The sequence below is a fragment of the Vidua macroura genome, chromosome 17 (genome assembly GCF_024509145.1).
Source record: "Vidua macroura isolate BioBank_ID:100142 chromosome 17, ASM2450914v1, whole genome shotgun sequence".
NCBI classification, from domain to species: domain Eukaryota; kingdom Metazoa; phylum Chordata; class Aves; order Passeriformes; family Viduidae; genus Vidua; species Vidua macroura.
Genome location: NC_071587.1, coordinates 7,619,708 through 7,630,754, shown reverse-complemented (window position 1 = coordinate 7,630,754; position 11,047 = coordinate 7,619,708). Strand labels below are relative to the sequence as shown.

At 47.4% G+C, this 11,047-nt stretch overlaps 1 protein-coding gene across 3 annotated transcripts; it reads left to right on the top strand.

Moving 5' to 3' along the window:
• The first annotated feature begins 1,063 nt into the window (after nucleotides 1-1,063).
• MAPRE1 (microtubule associated protein RP/EB family member 1) lies at nucleotides 1,064-11,047 on the top strand. Of its 3 annotated transcripts, none has more exons than XM_053992678.1 (7): nucleotides 1,064-1,082; nucleotides 1,820-1,943; nucleotides 4,540-4,685; nucleotides 5,932-6,136; nucleotides 6,498-6,607; nucleotides 7,289-7,441; nucleotides 7,811-11,047. In XM_053992678.1, exons 2-7 carry the CDS (start codon nucleotides 1,823-1,825, stop codon nucleotides 7,865-7,867), a joined length of 792 nt encoding a protein of 263 aa, XP_053848653.1. In that variant the 5' UTR covers nucleotides 1,064-1,082; nucleotides 1,820-1,822; the 3' UTR covers nucleotides 7,868-11,047. The 3 variants fall into 3 exon arrangements, with proteins under 3 accessions (XP_053848653.1, XP_053848651.1, XP_053848652.1); XM_053992676.1 differs by lacking the exon at nucleotides 1,064-1,082 and adding an exon at nucleotides 1,089-1,182; XM_053992677.1 differs by lacking the exon at nucleotides 1,064-1,082 and adding an exon at nucleotides 1,297-1,325.

Genomic DNA, 11,047 nt, shown 5'->3' with positions numbered 1-11,047 from the left:
TTTACCATTTATCGTGTCTGATTAAAAATGAGTATTTCTGTATGGCTGGACAGTCTTATTGGGTAAATAAAGGGGGTTCACAGTGGGAGGAGGGGCACAGCCCGAGCTGCCCCTCTCCTGCTGCCGCTGAGGTGACACCAGTAACACCAAGGTGGCCGGTGCTGGTGTGCCAGGAGAGCTGGAGCCGTGCCGGGCTGTGCCGGGGTTTCAGGGCCGGGCTGTGCCGGGGTTTCAGGGCCGGGCTGTGCCGGGGTTCGGGGCCGGGCTGTGCCGGGGTTTCAGGGCCGGGCTGTGCCGGGGTTTGGGTCCGGGCTGTGCCGAGGTTCGGGGCCGGGCTGTGCCGGGGTTCGGGTCCGGGCTGTGCCGGGGTTTCAGGTCCGGGCTGTGCCGGGGTTCGGGGCCGGGCTGTGCCGGGGTTCGGGTCCGGGCTGTGCCGGGGTTCGGGGCCGGGCTGTGCCGGGGTTCGGGTCCGGGCTGTGCCGGGGTTCGGGTCCGGGCTGTGCCGGGGTTCAGGGCCGGGCTGTGCCGGGGTTCGGGTCCGGGCTGTGCCGGGGTTCGGGGCCGGGCTGTGCCGGGGTTCAGGGCCGGGCTGTGCCGGGGTTTCAGGGCCGGGCTGTGCCGGGGTTCGGGGCCGGGCTGTGCCGGGGTTCGGGTCCGGGCTGTGCCGGGGTTTCAGGGCCGGGCTGTGCCGGGGTTCAGGGCCGGGCTGTGCCGGGGTTCGGGGCCGGGCTGTGCCGGGGTTCGGGGCCGGGCTGTGCCGGGGTTTCGGGGCCGGGCTGTGCCGGGGTTCGGGGCCGGGCTGTGCCGGGGTTCGGGGCCGGGCTGTGCCGGGGTTCAGGTCCGGCCGCCCCTGTGCTCGCGGCCGCAGCGGCCCCGTCGCACCCTCGGGCCCGAGCCTTGCGCGGCCTCTCTGGCACGCGGGACCCCCGCTGTGGGCGGGGCCAGCGGATCGGCCAATGGCGGGCGAGCCCTCGGGCGGGGTGGGCGTGACGTCTCCATAGCAACGGAGCCGCTCGCCCCGCCCCCTGACAGCCGTTCCCCTCCCCGTGCCGGCGCGCGGCGCTCCCCGCGCGGGCCGTGACGTGCGCGTGACGCAGGCGCGCAGCGAGCGCGTGACGCGGTCCCGGTCAGGGCGGGCGGGGCCGGTTTGAACGCGGGGCCGACCGGGCGAGCGCGGCGCAGGTACCGGGCCGGGGCCGCGGCGGGGCCGCCGGGCGGGAGCGGGGAGGGCCCCGGGGTCGGGGAGCGGCCCGGCGGGGCGCCGCCGCCGTGAGGGCACTGGCGCGAGGCCTGCACGGCCGGGCCGCGCCCCTCGGCGGGCGGAGGTGCGGCGGTGACCGGGGGTGGCGGGGCGGAGGGACCGGCGGGGGGTGGTGAGGAGTAGGAGCGGGGAGAGCTCGGGCCGTGCCCCGCCCGCAGCGCGGGCGGCCCTGCCCGGCGGCAGCTGCACCGGCGGCTCCGCTTTGTGCCGGCGGGGCTGGGCGGGGACCGGCCGCTCGGTATTGATCCCCGGGGAGATACCGTGGCCGCGCAGGAAGTGCTTCAGCCCTTCCCGGGGGCGCGGGGGAGAGGGATGAGTAACTTGCCGCAGCCGTGGTTCCTTTCAGCGGTTCCCACGTGAGCGCCTCGGTGCTAATTTTTCGTCAGAAATCCCCGAAGCCGAGCCCTTTGCAGGGGTGGTGCGGGAGGGTCCTCCCGGCTGCTGGCAGCCCGCGGTTGCGGCGCGATTCACTCGCTGATGGCTCGGCAAGGCTCAAAAGGAGCGGCTCCACCGCAGCCCAGCGTCTGTGGCGCTCACACCTCTGGTTCTGTGTTTCAGAAAATGGCAGTGAATGTGTATTCTACTTCAGTGACCAGCGATAACTTGAGCCGACATGACATGCTGGCGTGGATCAATGAGTCTCTGCAGCTGACGCTGACCAAGATTGAACAGCTGTGCTCAGGTACGGGGGTTCTCCCCGCGGGCACTTCCACATGGGATGTGCACCCTGGTTCTGTAGAGGTGCAGCTGCACCCTCTGTGCTGCCCTGCTGCAGCTGTGCTCCTGGCTTAGTTCCTGGTGTGAACAGATTCATGGTCAGTGTTATGATCCAGTTATGGTTGGAGTATTATTGAAGTGGTTGTTAATAACGTCAGTGTAATGAAAAGGCACATTCTCGTGACTCACTACAGCATAGATGCTATAAGGAATGGGTGTTAATGTGAAAAAAAGAGTCTGAGGAAGAGAGTGTTTTCTCATGAGGAATTAAGTGTTTAGTCTTCATGGACAGAGTAAGTCTTACACGTGTAACTGGCAAAAACAATTATGATTTGTTCTGGAAGAGTACTGGCGTGTGAGGAAGACAGAGTGGTGACTCGTGGGGTCATCTGCAGGGCTTTAAAACTCCTCTTGGTTCTGGACCACATCCAGTCTGTGTCAGCCCAGCTTACCTGGGCTCGAACCAACTTCAGCACAGCTGAATCTCATATACAGTAGTAGGCAGGAAAGGGGAAGTGTCTGTGGTACAGAAATGGAGTCAAGTGTCATCGTAGGGAGGAGTGTGTGGGAGGAGGAGGCTTGTAAGAACAAATAAAAGATAATAGTCTGTGGAATAAGAGCTGAGAAAAAACCCAAGGCTAAGAATGCAGCCTGGGTACAAGATAATTTGGATAATACAACAGGCAGTCGGTGAAAAGTGGAAGTTTGGCTCACACAGTGACTTCAAGATAAGGTGTTGCTCATGGAAGAGATGTGGAAGTTGGAGGTGAAATAAAAGGAGGGGTTAATTAAAAGTGAGTTTTTGGACTGTCAATATAGGCTGTGGCTGCGTCTATGGAAGAAACAATCCCAAAGATTACAGAGAAGCAAGGGACTCACAACAGGCATTTGACAGGTATTTGTAGTGGCTTTTGTCTAGTGAGATGATGGACAAGAAGTGCAAGGGTGAGGGAGCTAAAGGTCTAAGACCACAGGAGGAAGGGAAGTGATAAGCACTGTCTGCTTTCAGATAGGCAGGTTAAACCCTGTGGTGTGCAGGGTTGATTTGCATGGGATTGGTGTGAGCCTTGAATGCTGTGAGAGCTCTGTGCTGAAGTGAGGATAATTAATACTGGCTCTGCAGAATTCCAACTCAACTGTTTTTGGGAAAAGACTGAGAGCTGTTGATGTGGTATGTCCTGAGTAACATCCCTTTTCTGCATCTGCAATAATGCTTCGTGCCTTGGCGGGGATGAAGTGGCTTTTGCTGTCATAGTCCTGTGGAAGCTGGAGTTCCCAAGCTTGTTTTGCTGTCTTTGGCAAGGGCAGCACTGACAGCAGCAGTCTGAGGTTGCATAAATGCACAAAAACTGCCCTTTGACTTATGCTGTGATCCCTCTGTTTTTATCACACTTATCTCTCCAACTGCCAATAGTGAGCAAACCCCTGGTTTCTGGCAAGTCCTTTGTGTTTGAGCTGGGATTGGAGCTCTGCAGCAAGTGAACTGAGACAGTGGAGAGCAAACAGCAAGAGCTGGTTTGTTGTTTTTATTTTTAATTTGCACCAGTGGATGACTTCTGGTAGCAGGTGAAAGTGGGAGCACCTGCAAAGTATCTTGATAAGAGAGTGAGCAGTTATGGGATGTGGTTGAGAGGAACAGAGTAGGTGAGGGCAGTGCCCTTCTATATTCCTGCTTGGCCTTCAGATAGCTCCCAACAGCTTGTTGTGTAGCTGTTGGATGATTTAGGTTAGGGTTCCCATTGCCACTTAATTCATTAGTGTTGGTGTGGGAATAATGCTCTGAATGTTGTGCTTGTGCTTTTAATGGTTGTGTATCATCACTGCAGAGTGAGGATCTAGTTTAAAACCACTTTTTATTTTTAATGTGTATATTCTACAAATATGGAGGTGGTTGTCCACTAGTGGTAGTCCACTGTGGCTGGACTGAATCGCTCTTTTCCTCTTACTTCAGCAAATGCTGAATTGGAGGACATGCAGGATTTAAATTAATAGGGAGAAACACTTATTTTGGATTTTTGATTAAGGCCTGCTTTAAATATAATTCAGCTTAATTAGCCTGCTATTTCGGAGAGCACCTTGAATCGTGTATAGGTTTTGTTTGTAGGAGGTAAATGTTTCAATAATGGTTAAGTAAAATTTTTAGAATAATGCTTTTTCTGATTTAGTTCTATTAGTATTGTTAAGAGAAGATTATATGCCTGTTAGACACATGTAATGTCTCAGATCTGTACTGATATCCATGAAGAAAGGAAAGTCAAGTTATTCATTAGATTTTTTTTCCCCTTGGAATTATGGAGGCGGGTTTGTTCTTATTCATAAGAGTTCAAGTCATGAGCCCAACAGTTTGGTTCTCCAGCTGCTTTAAGCTTATTTATGGCCATGCTGCACCAAAAATGAGATTGAAGGTTCCTGTTTTCTTGCCTTTGTTGCCTTTAAAGGGCCTGTGTGACTGAGGAGTGAGTCAGGTCAGTTTGCTGACCTGACTGGAAAGAAACTCATGAAGGTTAGTGAGCTGAGCTGACTTAATTCATCGAGGATTTGTGTTCTTTTCCTTTTGGCAGGTGCTGCATACTGTCAGTTCATGGACATGCTCTTCCCAGGTTCTGTAGCACTCAAGAAAGTGAAGTTTCAAGCAAAATTGGAACATGAGTACATTCAAAACTTCAAGGTTCTACAAGCAGGTTTTAAACGAATGGGTGTTGACAAAGTAAGCTGGGCTATAACTGATTCTCTGCTTTCAGTGTTAATGTAGATGGGATGAACTTTAAAACTGAATAAATCTGGGAACAGAGTTTGATTTTGGTTTGTAAATCTCAAAACCTTTTGTTTTGGTTTGCCTTGGGGTCCTCACATGAGTTAGGACACATTTTGCTTTATTCTAGGCAAGGTCAGGTTTCCAGTTCTTAATGATGAGATGAATGTTACCCTTTTAATTCTGGGAAACTTCTGTGGCACAAAATAATACTGAAATTTCTATGAGATAAGGTTTGCCTGAGCTTCTTCTTTGGACCATCTTTGTAGGAGGTATGCTCCCATAACCTAGTGCTGTGATAGTCCTAAGGATTCCACATTCCTCTTTACAAGTGTATAGAATTATATACTCTAAGACCATCAAATCCAGTTGTTCCCCCAGTATTGCCAAGCCCACCACTAAACCATGTCCCCAAGTGCCACATCTACATGGCTTTTAAATGCCTCCAGATATTAAAATACGTGATTTTTAGTAGTGAAAATGAAATTGTGAAAAAACTTGTTCAGGTGGAATGACAGTTCTGCTGATGGAAGGGGGATTTATTCAGGTAATAGTTATAGACAGTGTGTTTGGTAGGATGCAGAACATGCAGGGTGGAACTTTCTTCCTTCTTTAAGATGTCTCATTCCATGGCTGGCAGCTACAACACAGAGTCAGTCTCTGCTTGGGGACAGTGGCTTGTGCAGTCTGTCCACACAACCCATCTGGACAATCAGCCTGGCTTCCAAAGGCTTTATGAAGAAAAATTTTCTCTCCAAATAAAACTTCACTATTTTCTGCATTTTTAATAGTCTTTAGTTATACACCTCATCCCAGAGAAGGTGGAGTCTGCTATGACAGTGATGTTTAGCTCTTGTAGCAGTTCTGGAGTTGGTCAGTTCAGATTCTTCAGAGCCAGCTTCATGTGGACAGGAAGAAGTTTTGTCTGTAAACTTGGTCTAGCAGAAACTTTGCTGCAGAATTATTTAAAATTATTTGGACTCTAAAAGGCAAAGCATGGTTGGTTCTTCATTCCAATAATTACAGAAATTCTGTTATTTGACATAGTTGTGGTCAAGGGGGATTTTCCCTAGACTGGACAAGAATTAAATTTGCATATCTTTTGAGTATGTTAACTTTAAATCTTTATATAAAATACCAGAGAGGTTCTTTACCCATAATATAAGTGTGACTATTTTTTTTTTCTTTTTTTCATCTTCAGATAATTCCTGTGGACAAACTAGTGAAAGGAAAATTTCAAGACAACTTTGAATTTGTTCAGTGGTTCAAAAAATTTTTTGATGCAAACTATGACGGGAAGGAGTATGATCCTGTTGCTGCTCGACAAGGCCAAGACACAATAGCACCAAACCTTGTTACTCCAGTTGTGAACAAAACCAGGAAATCTCTCGGTACTGGCAGTGCAGGTAGAGAAAATACTTGAAAGATTATCTAGATCATGAAAAACTCTGGGGAAATGAAGACTGGGTTGCGATTTAAAATATGTGTATGGGATTCTAGTACTTTGCATCTTGTTTCAGAGATGCCAGGCTCAAAGACTGAGGCTGCTGTAGCACCCGGGTGTCTGGAGGCTACAGAAAGAACAGTCTTCTATAAAAGAGAGGATGGCAAGGAATGGTGCCAAGTGTGCCAAAAAGAAAGGACATGTTACATGGAGTTAAGCAAGAAACATATCTTCAAACTCTTTCATGCCTAAGCATATTTGGAGGGGGGATAGTTACTTTATGGGAGGGAGAATTTGAATTAATTGGTGAATTGATCTTGCAGCCCCGCAGAGGCCCATTGTTGCACAGAGGACCCCAGCAGGTCCCAAAGCTGGGCCTGGGATGGGCAAAAAGGGTGGAGGAGATGATGAATCGGCGGGATTGATCGAGCAGGTGTGTAAGGACAGCCCTGTGACTGACCTCTGCTTGATAGAGTTATGTGCAGGTTTGTTTTTCCAATACCACGGAATGTCTGGGTCAGGCAGATAGAAGAATATTATCTGAATCAGCTCATTTAAAATCACTTAATTGGAACCCTTTGTTATAATGGTCTTGCTCCCTTGATGGAAGCAAAACCCCTCCTGTAGCACGTGAGTGCCCAGACATTTCACCCCAGTGTAGGCTGTGTCACACATAGCAGGGTTTGTAAGTATTCCCACAGCTGTGTTGCAGCTCTCCCAGCATTCCAACGGAGCTATGAGCAGCTGCTCCCTCACTGAAATCCGGAGTGCAACACAACTGAACCTGCTGTCAGCAGGAGAGTTGTCATGAAAGAATGTGTGAGCAGAGAGAGCTGCAGGCAGCCAGTGCTTTACCTATCTCATGGAATCAGCCTTTAGTCTTTCCAAGTGGATCTGTGTGTGTTTGACTGGATGTTTGTTGTGGCAGTGGTACTAAAATTTGAGAAATGGCCCTTTTCCTCCTCTCACAGTCCCCTCTCCCCCATATCTTGGTTTCTGCTGAACTGCTTTGCATATCAACACCCTTCTGAGAACTTTTGGGACACCCCTTTTACATAGATCCTACTGAATTCTGTCTCTGGTGGATATAATTGTTATTGATGCCCTTTGGCAGATCAATGTATTAAAAATTACTGTTGAAGATCTGGAGAAGGAGAGAGACTTCTACTTTGGCAAATTGAGGAACATTGAATTGATCTGCCAGGAGAATGAAGGGGAGAATGATCCAGTGTTGCAGAGGATTGTGGAAATTCTTTATGCCACAGATGTAAGTAATCTGTTATAGACTGGGTTGCACAGTTCTTCCTGCCCTTGTAATTGGAAGCTGGTTTGCTTTCCAGGCCTCCCTCTAGTTCTGCCTTTTTCCCTGTGAGGTTTATGGCCTAGCTTTTTCCTGTAATAAAGCATCAGATAACTTAATTATAGTCAGACAGCAGACAAGGTAGACCTTTCATGAGTAGTATGTAACAAATAGATCAAAGATGAGGAAAATACTTCTGGTAATACATCTTGACACTGTAAACAGTGACTTAAGGGTGTCTTACCTGAAGTAAGAGGAAAAAAAAAAGTACCTACAGAATAGCCAGGAGGTGGTTTGACAGATTTTCATTAAAGCACTTGTTTTCTCCCCCTTCAGGAAGGCTTTGTGATACCTGACGAAGGAGCACCGCAGGAGGAACAAGAAGAGTATTAACAGACCACATACTGTACCAGCAGAGCAGCAACATCAGAATTCTTTGCCCCAGATCATGTGCTTAACTGTAAAATACTCCACTTTATTCTTAGAGGACTCACTGGTTTCTTTTCATAAGCAAAAAGTACCTCTTCTTAAAGTGCACTTTGCGGAAGTTTCACTTTTACAGTGGGTTTGAGTTAGGAGCTCTTTCTCACGCTGTAGCAGAGCAGTATTCACATCGAGGTGGTATATTTAGGGAGCAAGAGGCTGGATATTTGCAACTTGTTGCAGAATGGTTTGCTGGTAAAACACTGGTTTGTGGGAAGACTCTTTTGTATCTAAGGCGGTGTGCAGTAGAGAAATTAAAGACTGACTCACAGAAAGATTGAGTTAATGTGAAATTGCAGAACAGAAATTATAATAAATGCCTTAAGAGTATTTAAAATATGCTTCCATATGCCAAATTGAAGTAATGTGATGGGAGATTTTATGTGCTTCATATTGGGGTAGACGTTTGTTTAACTCCATTCACTGCTGTCCGAGAGGCCTTGTGTGGCAGTCTCACTGTGTCAGCAAGTGCTCAAAAGGGGCTATTAAAACAAAACTCCATTCCTATGTAAAGCTGCTTACTAAGTGATTAGTTCTCGATGAAATGGGCCTTAACGTTGCCTGTCACAAGATTAGAGGGAGTATGAACAGCTGAGACACATAAATTACCTTGAAGAGTGCTGAAGCCTTTTTCTGTGGCATTGTGGCTTTGCCAAAATGTACTGTGTTTTCTGTAAGAAAAGCAAAACAAAGCAAAGGGCACACAGTCTTACTGCCTAAAATGTCCTTCAGAAGTGATTTTTCTTCCTGGCTCTTGTTTTTATTTGTTCTGTTTATTTTCATTTCTGTTGGAATCCCTTTTGTTCTCTCACTTTTCCCTTTCCCATCCCAAGGAATGCTGAACACGCCCAATAGTTGTAACAGGACTTGCACTGTGCAACTGGCTTTGAATGAAAGTGAATTGAGCACATGAGGATGATATTTTTGTCTGCTTTCTTTTTTTTTTTTCCCTTTGAACCAGGGCATATTAGTAATAACACTTGCCAGTTCAGTAATCTTCTGGGGTAAAAACTAAAAGATGCTGGCTAACAGAGCTAATGTTATTGCAGAAAATACAGTACTGAGACTAACTTAAATATTAATATTTAAAATACTTTCCTTAACTGTCCTTTTTTGCTATCATGCCCCTCATTTCTGTTGTGTTTGGCAAGATCCTGCAAGACTTCTGACCCCCCTTCACTACTGAGATTGATCAGTCCTGTTGTGCTTGTATTCATTTGTTTCTGGTGGTAGCTTGTCCTAAAACGTGTGTAGGAGAGCATTTTATGGTAATTGTGTAGTGCATGAATCTTTGTGAAGTTCAGAGAAAAACCCAAATTCAGTGAATGCCAAAAATGCAAGTATCTAGCCATTGTTTAAAATTGCAGTGGTGCTATTTCTCTTGTGGCCTTTTAGACTTCTGTTGCCCTAAAACTCCATTTTACTGAGAAACCATATTTGACTTGGATTTTTCTTGACAGGGTTTTTCTATTTTAAGCAGTTTCTAAATAAAGTTCTGTATTTCAAGAGTGTCATGTCTGCTGGAGTCTCTCATGCTTTCAGATACGATTAGGGAGAGCTGAAGCCCCTGATAGTTTCATGATGAAGCTTGCAGGACCTGGAATTTCAGCTTCCATTCCCCAGCCCCAGGCATTGCTAACCTCAGTAGCAGTAGTCTTGGAACTTTGTTTGGAGTGTGCTGGCACAAATGGTTGTTTTATTTTTTGGGTTTTTTTTGTAATTTTTTTTTCTTTCTGTGTTTTCCCTCCCACAAGTTGATGGGATGCGAGTGTGGTGTTGACTTCCTCCTCCTCCTCTTGCTGTGGGAATAGGGATGTGTTGCAGGAATGCTGTCACATGACTTTACGTGTGTTTAACATGTTTTGAAACTGCCAGAACACTGGTTATGAGTTACAGACAAACGAGATGTTAATTGTTTCTGTCACCAGGCTCTGTGAGCAGACTGACTGTAAACTGACTTGAATTGTGTTTCTTAGATGAGCTTAAATGTTCCTGTCACAGCTGTGTGCACAGACCAGCATCTGCAGAGAAGTGCTCATGGGATGTATCTGATCTTGGAATGGGAAGTGATCCCTCCAGGGCTGCTCCTGTGCTGGGCAGCACCCTCCCTGCCCCTGAGGGCTCTGTAGGTGCCTTACTGAGAACAGGCACTGCTGGCACTGCCTGCTGGTGTGGCACAGCTGGGGCTGGACATAGACCCAGGGTTTGATGCACATAAAATCTTCTTTCCCATTACTTCCTTCCTTTGAAGTCGGAAGCATATTTTTTTTCGACTCTAAATATTCCATTATTCCAGCAACTCAAAGCAAAAGGTGGCAGCAGGATGTGGCTGAAGGTGAAGATGACTTTTGGGAGGTCAGAAGTTGTGCACTGGGACCTGGTTGCTTCAAGTCTCTTTCCAAGAGGATTGCGTGTGTGAAACTGGGAAGCAACAGGTCATCAGATGGGTTGATTTTGGTCAAAGCAAGTAAATGGCCTTTCCTGCTAAGGGAAGGCTGAGTCAGAATTGCTGCTGGTGTGCCTCGGGAGGCCAATGGATGTGTGGACATACTGAACGTGCATTATAAAGCTGAATTGCAGTGGCAATCTGGTCAGCCACACACTGCTCAGATTTCCAGTTGCTTACATCACTTCTTTGCTACCAAGATGAGTCATAAATAGAATGGGGACAAACTCATGTAGCCAAGTTATGGCTCCACTATAACATCTTGGCATAATCTGGTTTTTAATGTCCTTTTTGGGAAGCAAATTACAATAGGCTCAACTCAAACCCATAGACTTAACATAGCTACTCTGTTACCCTGGTACAGTATATGCTGTTAAATGCTCACCTGCTGGAATGATTCTGATAGCATCCAACCTTTCCTAGTATCTTAGTTCTATCAGTTCTTTGAAAAACAAACAGAATGGAAGAAGCAAAAGCTCATGTCTCCTTTCTGTACCAACATGTCTTACTTGCAGGTGGACTCGTGGATGTTTTTTTTAACTTTTATTATTCATTTTTTAAAAAAATTCCTGGTTTGCAATGACAATTCTTACTGTAACTGGTAAAAAGCCTTCAAATAAAGGCCAGAAACTTTCTTGTTGTCA

Bases quoted from the DNA above. Each gene is read 5' to 3' on its own strand.
- MAPRE1 (XM_053992678.1), top strand. From the start codon at position 1,823: ATGGCAGTGAATGTGTATTCTACTTCAGTGACCAGCGATAACTTGAGC. The intron at 4,686-5,931 runs GTAAGCTGGGCT...TTTCATCTTCAG, and splicing joins AACGAATGGGTGTTGACAAA to ATAATTCCTGTGGACAAACT. The intron at 7,442-7,810 runs GTAAGTAATCTG...CTCCCCCTTCAG, and splicing joins AAATTCTTTATGCCACAGAT to GAAGGCTTTGTGATACCTGA.